This window comes from Corvus hawaiiensis, chromosome 11 (genome assembly GCF_020740725.1).
Source record: "Corvus hawaiiensis isolate bCorHaw1 chromosome 11, bCorHaw1.pri.cur, whole genome shotgun sequence".
In the NCBI taxonomy this organism is placed as follows: Eukaryota; Metazoa; Chordata; class Aves; order Passeriformes; family Corvidae; genus Corvus; species Corvus hawaiiensis.
The window spans coordinates 18,324,404-18,344,719 of NC_063223.1; the positions used below are offsets into that span (position 1 = coordinate 18,324,404).

The 20,316-nt window shown below is 39.6% G+C and overlaps 1 protein-coding gene across 20 annotated transcripts in view; it reads right to left on the bottom strand.

Annotated features, from left to right (window-relative positions):
• The window catches only part of PBRM1 (polybromo 1), a 56,461-nt gene that overhangs the window by 17,692 nt on the left and 18,453 nt on the right, over window positions 1-20,316 (bottom strand). For 19 of the 20 annotated variants that reach the window (XM_048315298.1, XM_048315296.1, XM_048315291.1 and 16 more), the window contains 13 exons: window positions 14,921-15,062; window positions 14,323-14,420; window positions 11,352-11,628; window positions 10,432-10,537; window positions 8,583-9,225; window positions 7,490-7,701; window positions 6,515-6,700; window positions 5,527-5,684; window positions 4,785-5,051; window positions 3,254-3,399; window positions 2,805-2,962; window positions 1,950-2,133; window positions 558-768 (listed from right to left, as the gene is read on the bottom strand). In XM_048315298.1, the coding sequence (XP_048171255.1) occupies window positions 558-768; window positions 1,950-2,133; window positions 2,805-2,962; window positions 3,254-3,399; window positions 4,785-5,051; window positions 5,527-5,684; window positions 6,515-6,700; window positions 7,490-7,701; window positions 8,583-9,225; window positions 10,432-10,537; window positions 11,352-11,628; window positions 14,323-14,420; window positions 14,921-15,062 (2,788 nt within the window). The remainder of the gene's footprint in view (window positions 1-557; window positions 769-1,949; window positions 2,134-2,804; window positions 2,963-3,253; window positions 3,400-4,784; window positions 5,052-5,526; window positions 5,685-6,514; window positions 6,701-7,489; window positions 7,702-8,582; window positions 9,226-10,431; window positions 10,538-11,351; window positions 11,629-14,322; window positions 14,421-14,920; window positions 15,063-20,316) is intronic. The other variant, XM_048315295.1, reaches the window with a different exon arrangement.

Consider the following 20,316-nt stretch of genomic DNA (forward strand, 5'->3'; position numbering starts at 1 on the left):
AATCGACATTGCTGGTCATCAAAGTGTCTGAAACTCCCTCCTGCTCCCAGCAGATCAGTCCCATTGTCTCTTCAAGACTGGCATTAGCTGGGATGTGGGAGTGTGGTGACAGAGATAAAGGATTTAATCCAGTAGGAAACAAACTTTTTTGGTTAGTTGAATTTCCAGCTAAAGCAGTTCCACACTCAGTTACACAAATCCCAGGGCTTGTGTAAGAAAGTTTATATTTGAATTTTATATAAAGACCTGATACTTCTGAACAAGTGTCATAGAAAACCTTATTGTTAGAAACAACACTAATATACAGAAATGTATCCTGGGTTTTCCTCAGCTGAATGATTGCCTTTAGAAATATTTTAATGGAATTAAACACTATCATCTGGATATCATATTGGATATGCCAAAACTGTTTTGTGTAATTTATTCCATATACTCATAGACTGAAATATAAATCTTTTGTGTGTATATGATAAAATGTTACTGTTCCTTTCTTCATTTGGATTGGGAAAAGAATGTGGAATATAAAGGTTTAAGGGTTCCTGAAGGAAAATCCTTACCTGTGGTGGAGTATAAGGCATTATATCCAAATCACTGGCTAAGGGGGGCTGAAGCTGAGGCATAGAAGGCGTTTCAGTCATATCACCTTCCTCTTCTCCCATCTCCTCCATGTCCTCATCACCTCCTTCCAACTCAGCAAATTTTGCTTCCAGCTGCTGAATCTTCTTTTCCAGTAGAGGAGATGGTTCTTTCTGAGGAACTATGGGTTTTCTGGAAGGTGGAGGAGGAAGACAAAAAGCAGCTGAGAACACACTCATACCTTACAGGAGAAAGAACTTATTTTTGAAGAGAAAATCAACTTCATTTATGATGGAGCAATATAGAAACAATGGTGACTTGAGCTGTGCCTGTGCTTCCTTTCAGAACCCTGAGCAGAACTAATGTTGTGTCTATGGCCAGTGTTTCATTCCAGTCACTTGTTAGAAGGATTTTTTATGAGTTAGAAGGGGATTTCAATACAAATACTTAATTTCTGCAATAGAAGGCAGTTAACACTACATCTTCCTTAGATTTCACATTTTACTTAAGCTAGAACTTAGTATTTTATTTTATTAATATGAATGTTCACCAAAAGATTTTCATGACCCATACTGAGGACTTAAGTATTTTCACAATATCCAAGAGAATGTACCAACTTGATAAAGTAATGACTTTTCTTAAAGTAAAGGGAAGAAAAAGCAAACATCCATAACATAAACAAACATAAAAAGACTGATGCTGTCTGAACTTCCTCCCAAGAGTGCTGAAAGCTGGTTAGCTGAAATTACACCTCTGATTTCTGTGGATGTCCTGGGTCAGGCTGGGATGGGGTTAGTTCCCTGCACAGCAGCTGAGTGGTGCTGTGTTTTGGCTCTGTGAGACAACACGGTGGCTAACACATCCTGTTGTAGGCACATCATCAAGGCCTTTCCTTTTCCCCACTCTGTGCCCCAGCAGGCTGGGGCTGGGCAGTGATTTGGGAGCGGGGACAACCAGGATAGCTAAGCCAAACCAGCCAAGGGGATATTCCATGCTGTGTGACACCATGCCCAGCAATAAAAGCTGGGGGAAGGAGGAGGACAGGGGCACATTCCGGGTTATGGCACTTGTCTTTCCAAGTAACCATCACATGTGCCAAGGCCCTCCTTTCCAGGAAACAACTAAACATCTGCCTGCTGATGGAAAGTAGGGAATTAATTCCTTATTTTGCTCTGTTTGTGCATGTAGCTTTGCTTCACTTTTCCAACTGTCTTTAACTTGAGCCAGGAGTTTTTCTTTCTTCTGCCCTTTAGATTCTTTCCCCTACTCCACTGTGGGGCAGTGACCAAGAGGCTGGGTGGGGGCTTAGCTGCCAGTCCACCACAATCCAAAAGAGTGCTCATGTGACCCCCTCATTCCCCTCACATTTTTACCTAAAATAGTATATTTCATCATCTACAACTTTCGCAGAGAGTGAAAACCTCTTCAACCCTTTGAATTTCTTCATTTGTTTGTCGCTTTCGTTGTAGCGGCTCTCGCAAAGAAAAACATCATTTTCAGAGATTTCTGTTGGTCTGCAGGAGAGGAAGTCTTTGAATGACAGAACGACACACTTTCCTGCAGAAATGAAAGAGCTGGGTAAGAAGGCAGCCACACTTGCAGGCTTTTTGTTGAAAGTGTGGAAAGTCCATTTTTTTGCCTGTCTTGTAAGCCTGAAGATTCCTGGCATTTGGCACAACTACAGAAAATACATCGATTGATATTCCAACCAAATGATGCCACTCACAAGAAACCTACAGCAACTTAATGCAGCTTTTGGATGTTTTTAAAGAACTAGAGAACCCACAAAAATAACAAACCTCCATGATCGCTGTCAGTTACTGTATTTATCACAGCATCATAACTCCAAAACAAAGTACACAGCCATCATCTTGTGCAACAAATCAGATTTCAACCTCCTACTCCTCCTTTCAGCTTCCCAGGTAATATGTACTGGAGTAATTATATTAATAAGCAAGAATAGTGGAGTTTTCTGTTCTCTGGCTGCAAACTGTTCACTTTTATATCATACATGCAATTCCCTTATTGTAAAAAAGCTTTGTTATAGTGAAAATTCTCACCAGAGGTCCCATAGGCAGGAATGCACACTGGAAACTCACTGAATAATCTCTCCTCCCTCCCTCAATGAAAAAGACATACTTGGAATCAAGCCTACACACAGCCTTCAATCACTTCAGATTGTGTACGAAAAGAAATTGTCCATCAGATTTAAAGCTGTTAATAATTACCCAAAATGCAAGTCATGGGACAGGTCTCCTCCAAGTTACTCAAAAACACCTCCTTCTTGTAAAACATTTTAGTTGGCTCATGTTCCGTTTCTTCAGGATGTATAAAGATTGGACCAAAGAAATATGCAGCTCCATCTCGCACCCACATCTTCTCAATTCTGGAAAGAAACCAAACCAGCAACATAAATGCAAGGCCATTCCTCCCAAATGAGGCAGCAGGATGTTCAGGAAGACCATCAGTAGAAAATGAGTACAGAAGAGCCAATTACAACTGTACAACTGAACCAGGTTTTTATTAGGCAGCTAAACTTCCACCCCAATCTATCAAGAGCTTGTAACACTTCACTCACATTTTTCCCCATCCTCTTTTATATTTTTTTGCAACCAGCCCCTCTTTTGTCCAAGTTATTTTTACAGCTGCAAACTGCAAACAAAGAAGCTGCCCCTACCTTCCTACTCGAGGCCGCACGAGCCCATGTGACTTTATGAAGACACAGTCCCCAACCTTCAGCCACATGTCATTGTAGCAGAGCTGTTCAAAGTAATGGCAACCAGGTTCTCCATTGGACATTTCTACTGGAACATCTTCTTTGTCCTGCAGAAGAAAAAGCATTTAGAAACGTGTGAAAGGAGGAAAATCAAGCACAGAAATAAAGAGATGCCAAGTACCAGTGAAAGGCTTTGCTCTATCTTTATGCTAACAATAGCAGGTAAGCACTAAGCAAAGATGCACGTGCAAAAGTTTCCTGAATTAAAACTACAAAGTCAAAAATGCCCTCCATGTCTGCCACAAGCTTTCCTATTTCACAAAGCTCTAATTTTGCCAGAATAGCAATTTACAGGTCCTTTTTTGTTCTGCTGCTTCAAAGTTAACCGGCCAAGCCAAGCCAAGCCTTGTCAGCTTTGATGGTTTAAAGCAGACTAATGTGCTTAGGAAGCAAGAACTGAATATATGGCCAAGCTAACAGACAAAAAAATGTAATGATTCAACTCTCTTATACAATATGAACACTCCATGTATTGCTTGCAAAGTCATACCATCTGATCTGCCCTATTTAATTTCTTACTTTTTAGTAAAAACTCAAATTGTTCCTCATTTCGTCTTTCAGCCTGGCATTCCAGAAAGCCAAGGAAACACAGGCTTGTCTCCCAAGGTGTGGAAGGAAAAGATCCTATGAGTTTTCGTTCTCTCAGGAGAATTAACTCCATCTTCTGTCATGATGTGAATAAATACACTAATACATACTAAGTGTCTGACAAAAGCTGACAACGGGTGTGCTGGGTACTGTGTTCTCAGGTTCTGTTAGAGAACTCAAGGCAAAGTAGATTTTTCTGATTTATGATATTTTATGATTCTCTTTTTTATGGCTCTAAATTTATTTCAGATACAACTAATTAAATTTTAATTATTTTAATACGTTTACCTAAATTTATTTATTTTCTCACTCTAGGTAAAAAAAATGAAACATTTTATCTACTATGTTGGACAGAAATACTCTTAAGCATTTTGACAAGAAACTAGTTATCAACCACAAACAGGCCACAAACAACAGAATATTATGTATTATTTCCTGCTGCCTAGCTACTGACTGTTTTAGTGAAATGCTACACAATAAAGCATTTCAGCACTGCCATGAACTAAAATTACTCTTTTAGTTCTACTGGTTCTTTAGGCTTAGGGCAGGCTTTACAGTAAAAGTGTAATTTTCTGGAGTGGTAAAAAACCCAACCAAGCCCTTCACATGATCACAGGAAAGAGGCTGTTGAATGTAACAAACATTTACATAGTTTATTGTTATCTGTTATGTCTATTTACATTTTGTTTGTGTTTATTTACAAATGTCTATAATACCATTTATAACAGAAATATTATATTCATTTCTATTTTACTGTGTCTGGATGTGGTGAAACCCAAGCCATGAGGGCTAATATTTTGTCATTCTCTTTCTGTCAAATACAATCAACGTTCCCCTTGCATACCTTTTCAAGATGAAGGATACTTTCTCCCACCTTACTGTCCTCCAGTGTTTCACTGTGTTTCTCCTCATCTACTTTGTCTGTATTGGCAAACACAGAAGCGACTCTGACCACAGGCAGGGGCACATCTCGTGGGACAAATCTGACAGAGCTCACAGGCATAGTCCACAGTTTAATCTTTTTAAAAGACTTTGTCTTCGCAGAATAGCGTGACTCGCACACGTAGACATCCTCATCTCTGAAGTTTTCAGGACACAATTTAAAATATTCCTGCGGATTGAAGAAAAAATACGAAATATTTCAGCAACACCCACATCCCACAGACACAAGTGAACTTCCCTCTCATGGTTTCAGTTACAAGAAATCCCACCCTTGGAGAAGGAGCTAATTCAGTACAGGTTGGCATGTGAGAAAAATTAGGTTTTATTCATTTACCAAGCCAGTGCATTAACAAGTACAAGATCTGAAGCCTGAAATCACCCTCACAAGATTTCTGAGCTTTGACTTGGAAAAAGGACACACTCACTAAGTTGGGAGTGATCATAAACACAGATCAACCAGCACAGGGAAACTCCATCACCTGGGTGAACCACGTATCTCAGGAAGCAAAGGAAAATACAAACAGCCCACCTATTTTATTTAGATGTTAGTGGAATGTCTCTGTTAGAGTGCCTACAGCTCTACAGGAAATAGCAGAAAGCATTACTTATTTTATAAATTACTCTTACCCTGAACAGTCTCTCACCTTGACAAACATGACCACACATTTGCCTAAAATTTTGCTAACAGGAACTTTATTGTAATAATCACTTTTAAAAACTTCTTTCTCCAGGAATTTTCGAGTTGCAAGATGAAACGTTTCATTTGGTCGATAAAACCAGCAGCCATAGAGCCATTTCTCTCCTTTAAAATAGAAAACAAAAAAAAGGGAGGGGAGATAGAAAGAAAAAAATGTAAAATGACATTCTCCAGTGCATGAGCCAAGTAAGAACAATTAGAGATTGACTGATTAATCAAATAGCCAGGTAGTCATTTATATTAAGAGCAACCTGCTTTTAAACAGGGCAATATTCATTAAACTTTTCAGGAAAGGAAAACCAGGTTTAAAAAGCCTGCCAAGTATTATTTCTCCAATAAAACCTGACTCAGCAAAATAAAGGAGAAATTAATTCTTATTCATAGATCTTGACTTTCAGGCCTTGAAATGGCTTGAAAGTCCACACAACAATCACCTGATTATTTAAAGAATCTCAGGTAACTTTTAAGTTTTTTAAGAACTATTTCTTTCATTTTATGGTATGACAAATTACATGGTGACAAACTCAAATTGAAAACAATGATTTATAAAGAAGTTACAAATATGTACTATTTTTCTAAAGCAAAGGAAACCTGTGCCCAGATTTGGTTCAGATTTCTCAGCACAGAAAAGCAGTTTGCACCTAAATTACAAGGAGTCCATCCCACTCAGAATCCCATCCCTGCAAGGTTTACAATTTGAGGGTAGGCAGAAATGAACACCAAAAAGAGCACATGCTGTTCCAAGAATTTTCTATTCTATTTGTAATATCTTTTAGAATAAAGGAACTCAGAAACAACAACAACAAAAAACACTCACTGGTCCAAACAGTTCTGCAAATAAAGTAAGTAACATCTACAGAGGAAAAAATATTAAATTGAAAGCTTCAAATACTAAGTTTCACTCTACTGTTTTGCTGCAGTAAGGACATCCTTACCAGCTGAATCTTCCCACAGCCTCTCAATGCAGACGATGTGAGGCTGCAGGTTGGCCTCTGCAGGCTCCACATACACATAATCTCCCACATGGTACATGCTGTTCTTGAAGCTGCAGTCCTGGCTGTAGGTTCGATGCAAACTTGACAGCCCAGCTGATCCAGAGGAATCTTCACTCTTTTCAGCTTCTTATTTCAAGAAGGGAAAACCAGATGTTAGTAATGTCACATTTCCATATTAGGCAAGATTCCTGATGTCAGTGCCTCACTCTGAGCCTGGAGTAACCAGACTTTACTGCTGCTGACATCTATGAGGGAAGATGAACCATGTTAGAAAGATAATTCAAGGACAAAATTGCCAACAGCTCTACTCCTCTCTGTGGAAAAGTGCAATTGGAGAACTTATTTATTCCTTTAAATATGGTGTATAATGGAGCATGGACAGAAATAGCCAGGAACTGTGAAATAAAGGACCTTCAGGGTAGGCTTCATGCCCTACAAAACAGTGCAAGCCCACTCCTCTTCAAACTCACAGTAGCCAAGTAAAAACACAAAAGGCTTACCAAACCTCAGCTCTTCAGCAGTGTTAAAAGCATGATCATAGACACCACCAGTACTTGTCAAAAAGAAAATGACTAAAAGGTCAATGGGAATATTCATTGTTAAGTTTTTATCAGCAGAAAGCTCAAGTAAAAAACTATAGTTTTCTTTTACAATATCCTTGAAATAATATTGGTACCCCAATGTATTCTGATTAAGGAGTTCACATAGGGTTAATACCTACCTACATCTCTTTTTAAAAGCCCTCTGATCTGGCTGATAAGGATCAAAATAAATGTCTCATAACCTGGAAATAAAAGACTGGGGGACAAGCAGACTATTAAGGCCCTTTCAGCAGGCAAAGCTCACGTAGACATCCTACCTGTGGGTACATTTTTCATTTAGTACATTCAAAACTCGCGAAAAAAAGGTAGCTACCTCTCTTCTCCTCCTCCCTTTTGAGCTTATCCTCCTCTATTTCTTTGGGCAGCTTTTCCTTCTTTTCCTTTTCTACATCATTGTGAAGGTGCTTGGTGGTGTAGCTGAGAGCAGGTGACAGCAGAATCTCTCCATTTTTACACAGTTCATCTCGAATTTTAATGAAGAACTGCTGAAGTTCCACTGCATCCTCGTAGATCTCTGAATCAGTCCTGTACAAAAACATGAGCAACAGGGCAAAGACACAGTTTGTGCAGGGTCAAGCAGGAGCCTAAACACACCCATCAATCACCACTCTTTGTGATCAATCAAAACTGATCTTCACTCTGCCAGGAGATTTCTGTGCTTACTCATAAGCAGCAGCAGAGACTGACTTCAAGCCATGAAGCATCAAGTGATGCTTCACCTTTTAGTCCACTGTCAATATGCATTATAGTTTACCCAAACCAGTGTTTTTGTACACACCAGTCCTGAAATGCCAGGAAAATCAAAGGTGTGACCAAGGCTACTTGTCACTGGACCTCTACAATCTGTTAACTTCTAAAAACTTGAGTAATAACAGTATTATTAACAAAACTGACTTATTTTAATTATCCATACTCCTCTTAGTAGATGTTTTAAGATAATTTTTTACTTCCTCTCCTTCACAGTCAGGCTCTCACCTGCACATTCCCAAAAAGGCTACTGAATTCAAGCAAAATACTACAAGAAGTTGCAAGTGTTTATATTTTGTGCACGGTGTTACCATAATTCATCCAAGTGTGATTGCTCCAAAAGAGTAAGTCATTGTTTGAGCAGTTAGTGAACAGCTCTCTTCATTTTTTCAATATGGAAGTTAGCAGAAACCTGTTTTTCATAAGGTGCTCCTTTGGATGATTGTTGTCAAAATTATCTCTTGGCAGAAAACTAACTCCCTTCCTTGTTTTCTAATGGAAGCAAACATTCCATTGAAGACCTGACAGAGCTTTTGAGATTTAGTTTTCTGAACACCCATATCAAAGAAAGCAAACACCTTAAAAAACCTTCAGCCATTGTTTAACATTAAATGCAAAACTCGTGATAAAGGATACCTGAAAAATAAGGGTTTGCTCACCTATTCATTCTCCGTGCCCTCTCCAGTACCTCAAACATGTTCTCCTGGAACAAATCCAATCTTCTATAGCGATTATTTTCAACATTTTTTCGGATAATATCAAAAGTCAGAGGAGGTTTATTTGGGAAGTTGGGATCAACAGCAGGAATCTCAGCTAAGGAGTCACTGTAGCATCTGCCCTCATCATCCTGGTGGCTCATAACAGACACAAAAAGGTTATGGATAAGTTCCTGAATCAGCAAAGTGACGTTGGGCACATGAGAATCCTCATCTCCTTCTATTTCTCTCCGAGTTTCAAGCAAAACTTTATGCAGGACCAGGGCATCTTTATAAATCAAAGATTCCGGCTCGTTGTATGTGCAAGCGTTATTGAACATCATAACAAAGTCCTCCACCATGGAGTCGATATCCTGGTATTTATTTGCCATCATATGGCTTCTGATCTTCTCCATGTCCACGGGCTTCTTGATGGTGACATAGTAGTCGGGGAGCTCGGAGCGGGACGGCAGCCGCAGGAAGATCGCGCTCAGCCGCCGGCCGCGCTTGTCCGTGTAGTTCTTCACGGCTTCGTATACCTCATTCAGCTTCTGCTGCATTGGAGTCATGTACTTGGACTTTTTAGGAGAAATGCCACTTTTCCTACCTAAGATGACAAAAACAAAAAAGAAGTTACAGTTACAAAGCTGAGAACTGGAACATTTCTTTGTCCATCTCCAGTGGAAACCGGAGAATTGCTCATGGAAGAACCACCTCATGGTGTGAGCAGAAGCCTCACAACATGGAGCCCATCCCAGGCTGCAGCTTCCCTTATTTTTCATAATTGTATAGTTTTTTTTCTAATGTTCTGTTTGGCAAACACAGAATATGTTGCTCCACGCTCCACCTGGCAAAGGCCTTCTCAGGCTTCAGCACAGAAAACACCTTTTCTTACCTAACATCATTAACAAAGTCCTCTAAACTCATTTTGATCTTACAGCTCTACATGAATATCTCCCTGCAGCTGTTAAAAATCCAGTCATCACAGGGGTTTCGTTACCACGAAAATTAAGTATTCAAAATATTATCAGATTTCTTTATGACATGTTTATGGCAAATTAGAAAGGATTATTACACGTAAAATGTAAATTAAGGCCTCCCATGGGATTATCAGGTTGGCCTTTTGATTAACTCAGGATCTCTGTTACTGCACTGTACAGACTCTACCTGAGAGTTCTCTACACCTGTACTTTACCTAAGAGCTACACATTTAATTTGCAAGAGAACTGGGTGCAGTTATTTTCTTTAAGGCTTTTTGTGCAGTTTTATCCTTCTCAGTTTGCTCAGTTCTGAACACATATTAAGAGAGCATAAGATTTGAGTAGTAGCAACTTTGTAAGGGCAACAGCTCTAGGAACAGACATGGGAAACTTCACTTCCAAGTTTTTCATAGCTTTCAATAATCTATCAAACCAAGTTCACATTTTTTTATATCATTCTGTGAAAATCCCAGACATTCAACCAAGGAAATTAAGAGATTTGCTCAGTTTGAGAAGCCCCTTACTTTACTGGGCACATAGTGCACCATCTAACATTTGAATAACACTACCTGACTAAATCTCACTCATTCCACACATTCCCAGGTCTTTTTTCTTCAAAGTTACTTTTCTTAGAAAACACTATATGCAACAACTTAATTCTATTGTATAATAAAGACATGCCATTGCTGTCAAGATTTTGAAAATGTAATTCTACTTTCCTTGTCAGTGTTAACAGTTGTGCAGAATATGTCTATTCTAAAAGGAAGATCTGTTCACCTGTACTGTGTTGTTAGTTTTGAAATGAGACAAGGCAATGCACAAGGTTGTCTTACTTAGCTTTAGTTTAGGGGATGCAACGTCATCATCTTCAGCCAAGGGTCCCAGCTCTTTCCTTTTTTCTTTTAGGATCTTTTCCAGCATATGGGCATCATTGTACACCTATTAATCAGTAAAGTAATCAAAATCCAGCCAAAACAAGGTTTACTGTGGTTAGACTAGTTTAGAACTAGCTCCTAAGAAACACTTAAATCTGAGTTTGGAAAAGCTGAAAGCAAAACTGAGTAATTTATTTAAGGTGTACATTTGAGAAATAAGCCTTTCATTTTAACTGACTTACACAGGAAAGCAGAACTGATGACAGCATCTAAATCAGAGAGCTACAAATGTTGAAGAAATTATCCAATTAAGCTATATTTCTATTTCAAAGACTACAAAATGGCAAGGGGCAGCTGTGTTATCAAATTCCTCCTCAAACCCTTCTGCAGAGCAATGAAAGACCCCTTGAACTACTGTGATTCCATCAAGGTACCAAGGACTAGAACAGTCCTGGGTCTTCAAGTCCAATCCTGGTGATGAAGTCCTGTGCAGCAGCTGATCAAGTTTCTTGTCAGAAATAGCTGGAGATTTCTTACCACCACCCTGTTTCATGTCATTCTTGCTGCCTGAGAAACATTACTATATAGACACACCCAACAAAATACTTGTAGATGAAAACCATATTCCTTTCAGACTCATTTTGTTAAGCTAAACAAGTGAGGTCTTCTAGTCTGATCTCCCACACTCTCCACTTCCATGAAAAGAAAGCTGGTTTCCTTCTAAGACATCCTTTCTCAGAAGTTCTGAGAATTTCTACTTTCGTCCAATAAACAATTACAACAAATAATACAAGTAATAGTCAAAGTGAAACCATCCTAACAGAAGTCTGTGTCTGCAAAGCAGCAGAGGGAAGTGTGGCTCTGACCCCAGTGAGTACCTGGGAGCCTTCCTCGTTGTAATGCCTGGCGTTCCGGAACATGAGCTTCATGTCCTCAATCATGGCCTCTTCCGCCGCGTACTTGTCATTGCGGATGTTGTGCTCTATCATCTTCAGGTCCATTGGCTCCAGGATGATTTTGTAGTAGTCTGGATAGTCCTTTTTGGATGGCTTAATCATGAACAGATCGCAGAGCCGCCTGCCTGTGCCTGGCTCTCGAGCTTCCAGAACCGCATTGTACAAGATCTTCATCCGCTGCTTTCGTATGTTCTTTTTACTGTCAGGTTAAGAAGAACACAAAGGAAAAGAATAAATGTCAGGGACTCCTTTCCCCACTTCCAACACTAATATCACAATGACATTATCCTCTGCCATGGAGAAACAACCACAACCACCTAAACACACACAAGAATTTCAATATTAATACAGTCCACTAGAATTTGCAAATGATGACAGCATCATAACCAACCAGGAGCCTGATACTGAAACAGGAAATGACTCTTTGAGATGACTGTTCTCTCATTGACCTTAAGTGTTCTACAAAATAAACCAACTAACTCATTTTTCAAAGTGCAAAGGCCAAAAGGAGCTCTGAGCACTTTCCAGCTGCAGAGAAAACAGACCAGTCAATCAGGCATCTGAATCCAAGAGCTCGAGATCCAGAGTGAACAGGGTAAAAACCTCCAGCCAGTACCTTCAAGACTACTTCTGCTGAACACAGAAAACCAAAGACATGAGCTATTTATCTCAGAGTAATTCTGTACATTCTTCAGTACCAAATAAGAACATCAAGGATGTAGCAGAAGGAATTGGTTAATTATCTGTCAATCCAAATGAAGTTCAAAGTCAATGAAGCTCACCAAAACTGCAAACCCAGGTAGAAAATGGTACATGCTACCTCCACAAACTTTCCAGTCATCCTGTGTGTAGCTGTTATGGCTGTCTCAAGAAATCTGACAGAGCTTGTCAGAAAACAGTACATGGCTCCCTGCACACATATTACATGGCCTATAAGCAAATCAGATAAGGGAGAGGAAAATTTATGTCAATAATATATAGTCTCAGCTCAGATACTGGGGCACTCAGCAATACACTCAATACAAAGCACCTGTAAACAGCCTTCAAAGCTGCAATCTCCTTAAGACTTATTCAGGTAGTTGTAACTTTGACTATTATATTATCTGCAAAGGCAACAACCATCACAAAAACTACCTTCAACTGCAGAATGTGCAAAATATCCCTGTACAACCTGTAAGAAACCAAACTGCAACACAGATTTTCCATCATCTGGATCTTTTCCCCACACATTTAAAATATCCTAATTCAGCATAGTCTCATGCCTCAGATAACTCTTGCTCCTTGGTGAGATCAGTGAAATAACTAAAGAAAACTAACAACAAAGAAAACTCAAAATATACGTTCTCTAGGCTAAACATTACCACTGTTGGCAAATGTTGGTTGGTTGTTCACACTAGCAAGTGAGCAATGCCAGAACATAGACATGCTGGCAAATTCCCCATTTTAACATGTTTCCAGATTTTTCTCACTCATTTCAACAGAAGCAGGCAAAGGAAAACCAAAGCAGAAATAGCAAAAGGCCTGCCAATACTCAAGATTCAGGTGATGCATTTGATACATAAAAGGGGACAGTCAAACAACTTTCCTCTGGGTAGCTGTTATTTTCCCAGTGGGATGAATTTTGCATGGGTTATTAGTCTCCTTTTCCAGCAACATTTTGGAATTCCTCTCATGGCTTCACTTCTGTGACCAGCAGCATTTACAACCTTCTTTTCCTTGCTATCATTCAGCAAGTGAAATGGATAACAAGTATCAAACTGACAACATCAAAAGCGTTTCCAGGTTCTCTTCAGGCATCATTCTGATTTCCCTTGCCTATGAACATGGCAAATCCCTTGTTCTCTTTCCTCTTTCATTGTTCTTAGATGACAGGGCCTGACAGATTTTTTCCTTTTAAGTATTTCAGTATTATTTGGCACAAGGTGATCAAAAGCAACATGGGGTTAAAAGGACACCAATGACAATTTGACTTGCTTGATTAGGTTAGTACTTCTTTTTGAATCTGAAGATCACAAAGCTAGCAATTTTTGCAATTTGTTCCTTTTTGATTACTTGGTTCTGTGGTCTGCCTTTCCTTTCCACTACATTTCTTCTTCCCAGCATCCCTACACTGCACCACCTCCTAAATCCATGCTCATATTTTCTCTCTGCAGATTTTTAATGAGTGTACATTGTTGCACTTAGTTGATTGCACTTTAGTGACTCGTTACTGATGCTCTACTCCATTCCCTTCCTCCCCCCACAACTGCTGTTACTTTGACAAAACAAGAAACAAATACCCAGGAAGCTGAAGGTCATAAGCAACACCAAAGAAAGATGCTGAATTTTACACTGGCTATTACTACCACTGCAGTAATATTATCAGAGCTGGAATTTATTTCAAGTGATACCACGAGGCAGACTTGAGAAACTAGCCCTTGCTGGAGTGAAATGCATCACTAGTATTAATTGCATAACAGCTATCACTGTAAAGAATACCTCCCATAAGCCATCATTGTGCTTAATAAAAGAGCCTATTGCAAATCACTGGGAATTTGGTTTATGTTACAGGACCCAACACAATCAACCTCTTATAATCAGTTTATCTATTTGTCAGGCTAAAATAAAACAATCTCCCCACAAAAAATCCTGAAATCCACTGACAAAATTACCTAATCCAGTGCTATTACAGTGTCCATTTCACTTACAACTGATGTTGACAACTGTCAACTAATAGACCAAACAAGGGAAATAAAAGTCAGCAAATAGTTTTGAATTAATTAGAATCAACACTTAATGATGTCTCAGAATTACAAATCCTTACACAAATGCTAAAAGCCATGGCTTAATACTCTCTTTAACAAATGAAAAATGCAGCAATGTCACGGCCTGCAGGAACTACAGAAGCAGATACCTTTTCCTTTTTGAGCTTCCAGTATCCGATGTAGCAGAAGAAATCATGCTGTCCCCATCCTCAATGTCATCTCTCCTAGCAAGCTCCTTCTTCTTTGCCTGAAGAAAGAACAAACCCTTGACAAACCCATTTTACATGCGTGAGGAAAACAAACCCTCACTGCTGGACACTTTTAGAACAGAATTTAACAGCAGTATAGCTCTTTCTAACTGACAGAACAACTTTTGAGGAACCAATTTGAAAACAATGCCATTTCAGACTGCAGCACTTAGCTGAAACACTTAATGAAATCTGAAGGGTTCTAGTATTATCCAGTTGCATGCAAACCCTAAAAAAACCCTGCATCATCAATTTTCTCACAATTTAATTGAGTTAGGAGTCATAGTAAGGAAAAAAGTGACTGCAAGAAATCACAGAAAGCAGCAGGTGAGCTGAGAAAAAAATCACTTTGTGATGCTCTTCATTCCCATACTTCCCCTTAAGCATGAAATACTTCTGCAAATAAAGGTCTAGTTAAAAATGATTTTGGAAAAATATCCATTAGGGAAATGAATTTACATGAGAAGTTATATCCTTTTGCTTGTTCTCCTCCACATACCTGCATAACCTGCTGCATTTTCAGCACTCTTTTATAGATGGCAGAATTGGGTACATTGTAGCGCTTGGCATTTTCAAACATCAAATTCAGATCAGCCTCCAACTGATCTAAAGTTTCGTATTCATGGTTCTTCAGCTTGGTTCTGCAAAAGAGAAATACCAGCCAGTTATTTCACTAGCTACACAGTGCAAAACAGTTCTGTAATATCTTCATTCTCATGATAAATCAATAGTCAAAGAGCTCTAACTACAGGAAGGGGATTTATTTTTTGATTCTCTAGTAACATCTTCCACTTGTTATATTAGGGCAACATGTCTCCTCAAAGAACGGCTTCAGTAATTTTGGAAGTTGTGGAGACTGAAGTCCTGTTTTCATACTCGGGTGAGATTCACAGGTGAGGCAGCAGCACAGCCTGCTGAGACTGCTGCAGTGCCCCTGAGCCCTGACCTCAGGGCAGGCCAGCTCTGCACAGCCCCAAACACTGCCTTCCCTTCATCAATTCCACTCACCTTCAGTGAGAGCCAAAAGTGCCCAGCACCCCTCACGTTAAACTCTTCAATTTGTGCCTTCTCTTAAAAAAACACCTGGTCCTTGACTGGTGCTACGTGCGAAGTGCACTTCATGTGAAAACAGTTACAAGAGGACTAAAAACAACAAAAAAGCCATTTTTCATAGGCTAAACACATGAATCAACATGAGTTAATGCTTAACTTGATGTGTTTTCTTGCTGAAAGTGCTATCTTACTTTTTTAAACCTTCCAACACTTCATTACACACAGCAGAAAATATTAATCTGCAGAAACACAACCCCCAAGCCTGTCACAAGCTGCAAACCACAGCTATCCTCCTTCACACCTTCCTCACCCTCCTGCCTGGCACATTCCCATTCACACACCACCTTTAAACCCAGTCTGGTTTCTGCAGCACCTGGCTGAACGTCACCCTGCTTGATGGAGCATTATCACTACCACAAAATAAATCTAGTATAAAACCTTTCAGTCCCAAGCTTGCTGCTACCAACATTTGTTTCTCCACAACCCAAAAATCAAGGTGCAGGCTATGTGATTTTAAGCAAACAATTTACATTCACCGTTGTGTTCATCAAAGACCTGACAGCAAAAGTAAAAATCCAGACTTAGACTGAATGGTTTGGAAAGTGACAACTTCCAACCAGAGGTGTGAGGAATGAAAAATGTACGGGCACAAAAGAGATTCAGTTCTATTCTGCAAAGAACCCCCTCTCCTACCATTCTCCTCTCTGTACGTGCTGTCAGCAAACAATAGGATGATTAATTAGGTAGGTTATTCACATAAGTACTTCGAACAGATTTAGTTACACTCAAACTCAGCAGAACTCAAGCATCATGACTTCTCTGGATTTAGAGGATGAACTGATGCTTCACAGTAAATTTTTAACAAGCCATCTCACCAATCTTAGGATGAAAGGATTTTATAACATCAGTTTATTTCACAAAGTGAGGCTGAAACTAAAACCCATAGCTCTAGTGAAAGTCACTGCCAACATAATACAAATTACATACTAGAAACTAAGAGAAATTTCTATGAAAATGATTGACAGGGATATAATTGTACCTGAAAGCATGGGTAAAACTAGAAAGAATTTCATTTTAAACATAATGACGTTGCAAAATAAGCAAAAAAAAAGTTTAAAAGTAAGGCTACAGTTTCATAATGCTACTAAGCCCAAAAGAACACTGACATGTAATTTGTTTGAAATCAGAATATCAATTAAAAGAATACTGTAAGTTGGCACTCAACTCCCTAAAATGTGTACTGGAAACACATTAGTCCTTTCAGATGGAGTATGTGAAAGGACTGATGATGAGAGAGATACTCTCTCCATATAATCAAAAGATCCATTTATTAGATGCACACTTAGCCTAAAAATTTGCTACTGAAAAAATTCAAACACCAGATGATCCAACTTATTTACTTGTATTCGGAAATTGTGAAGTGCTAGTCCTGCCTCTTCAGGAAAAAAACAAGCCAGTAACAAAGAATGAGTAGGGTCAAGAGATACATTTGACAAATGTCCTATTGAGGATGACAGTCTTCTTGTAAAATACCTAAAAGTATTGGCTCAAATTATGTATAAACAGATTTGTTTGGGAGAGAATTTTCATTGGCAACGTTGTTTATTTGAACCTGTGATTTTATAAAGGCCTTACTTACCATATGCACTGAAAGTACTTGCTAAGGTAGGAAAACTGGTTACACAAACAGAAGATTTCAAAAATACACAATACTCACCAAATAATATATTAACTAACAAAAGGAATGAAAGAACTCCTAAATCTCAAGATAAAGTAAAAATTTACAATATATTCAAAATATTAGAGATGTCATTTTCTCTTCCCAATTGGCTCATTCATAAATCAAGCAAACAGAAACACAGAAGTTCTCCATAATCTCAAACTTCAGCCCAGGCACCAGTCCCCACTATTTCAAAATAAGTTCCACTCCTTTATTTGTCATATTGCTAAAACTGCTTAAGTTATATGGCAAAATATGCTTGACCAGCTGATGACATTTACTATAATCTCCACTCAAATAATCTATAACATTCAAAATCAACAAGAGCCACCACAAAATTCGACAGAACCTCAACACATCACATGAAAGCATCATTTAGATTCTTGTGCCACAGAGCATTGTCCAAAAAGGGTCACATTCACAAGAAACATTCATTTCAATTCCCCAAAATTAGAAATCACACAAACCCAAGGGTGTTTTACACCAGATCCCCACACATTTTTAAACCTGAGCTACAGCTCCAGGAGCACAAGACACTGGGGTGTGCCAGAGAAGGTACTGATTTCAGTGCCTGTACTCCCACATGTTTTAGAGAGAGCTGCTGCCAGGGAATTCCCTGGCACGCCTTCCTCCTCTGGTATAAAAAAGCCTGACCCACTTGCCTTGGGGATCACACTTCTTAGCACTGTAAAATTTAATAAGGAACAGTGTTCTTGTAAGCCTGCCAGGATCTAGCACTTATGCACTTGGTAACTGAACACATTCTCCTGCATCATTTCCTGACTATTCCTGTGGTTATTTGTAACTACAGAATGACTTTTCCCCAGCAATGTCAAGTTTGCATCAGGCACTTTTACCACATGTCAGTTATAGCTGTGACAGCATCATGCCTTTCTTTTTAAGTAGGATTTTCTTGCTCTCCAGCTCTGAGCTCTGTCCTGTTTGAGGCAGGGAATTCTCATCAGTGTGTTGAACATCTGGTGGGAGGCAATGAAGGGAGAGCCACGGTCACCTCAGCTGTGCCCCCTGACTGGGAAAGACGTGAGGGGAACAAATGAAGACAAATGAAATTTCAGCTGAACACAAATGTTTTTTACTGTGAGGGTGGTCAAACACTGGCACTGGTTGCCCTAGGAGGATGCAGGGTCTCCATCTGTGGAGATAATCAAAACCTGACTGGACACAGACGCGGACAGGAGGCTCTGGGTGACCCTATAACAGCCAGGGGTTGGGCAGGATGGTCTCTCCCTTCCAGCCTCAGCTATTCTGTGATTCTGTGAACAGCAAGCCAGGAGCAAATTAGGAGAAAACTAAAAGCCATCAGCATGATTACCTCCCATATCCAGGAACAGGTCAGGATCAGCACCCAACAAATGACTGAGGTTCACAACACCCAGAGTGACTGAGAGGCTGCGATAGGTATAATCTCATTAAAACAAAACACACTCACACACTCTGGAAATCATGAATTATTTTAAAGACTTTTCCTGCATTTAGCACACACAAACCTCTCTGAAATACACGACTAGCTGTAAAACTTGCAACAGCCACACATTTCACAGTTCACTCTGGCAGGACAGCTGAGGCAGCCAGATGCCAGAGCCAAACAGATATGAAACAGGACTGGCAGGCTTCACTCCACCTCCATCAGCTTTCCACTAGGACACTTAACTTTTCTGTTCCCATCTGGGAACAGAAGATATGCTCTACTTATGTACATCTCAAAAAAAAAAACCCCAAACTACCAAACACAAAAAAACCACCACCACAAGAAAAGAAGGAAAAAAACCCCACAGAAAACCAAACACCCAAAACCCCACAAACAACCTCTACCCCTAATGAGTGGCAGTTTTGAATACCTAAAGACATATTTGCAGTATCAGTAAAGCCATGATGCTCCAGTTTTCCCCAAAGCACATCAATTAAGTGTCCATATGCATGACTTCAAAGCTTTTCAGGTATAGTAAGAACTGAAGATTACACGGTAATTTAAAAGACAGCTGAATTTCAGAATTTGCAAGAAGTTAAGACTACTATAAACATTGTACTTTAACTTGTGAGCATCAAACACTATTTCTAAAAGCCTGGCTGTCCCTTTTTGATTTTTTAAGCTCCCAAGCAGTAAGTCAAGTTACTTTTATCTACAGTTCTTCATACACTTGTGTGGAATTTCTGCTCTGCTCACACAGCCAGATGCAACCTGCCTACGCTGTCAGGAAAGCAGAAATGCAGCTGCCTCTCTATGACAAGTTATTTTTTCTGTAACTGATACCAAGGATATTTTTAATGGAAAGTCTCTCCCAAACAAATCTGTTTATACATAGTTTGAGCCAATACTTTTAGGTACATTCAGGCACAAAGCTTCCTCACAACTGTCAATGATTCTTCACAGTTTCACTGGGGTTTTTTTCATCAAGTACATTTTGTGCTTTGTTCAAGGCAAGACACTCTCTTTGCCACTATTACAGCTGTACTAAGACATAAGAAAAAATGCCTTAAAGCCCCTGATGGAGAGATAACCAGTGTGGCAGCTTTTATTCCCCAGCACACGCAAAACACCCTCTGACAAGTCAAAAAACCAAAAAAACAGCTTTGTTAGCTTCTGATTTAACAAAGACACTGCTCATTCAACAATTACACCAAGTCTGACAGATCATATTATGCTATAACTAAAATGTACAGACCTGTGCATCGGAGTGGATTACAAAGGGATGAGCAGTGGGAGGGTCCAGTGCTCCCTCACTGAAGCTGAAGGACTGGCACTCCTGGGGTGTGGCTCGGGCAGGGCCTGGAGCCCCAGTGGCCTGGGCCCCCCAAGGCTGGGCAGCACCATTAAAGCCTATTCATGCTCTCAGGACCCTACTCACACCCATCATATTGGCTCATCTTGAGCCACTCAATAAAGACGTTGCTCACTTCACTCAGGTCTTTCATATGACAGCTGCACTCTGGCAGCTCAGGGACCTTTCATGGTTCACAGATTTATAAATGGTGAACTGCTGGCTGCAGTCCAGACCAGCTACATCATCATGAAAATAATTATTCTCCATAGTTACACTGTGACCTAGACAGGAGGAATGTAATTGCAACTGTCTTCCTACAATTCACATGGAAGACTATTA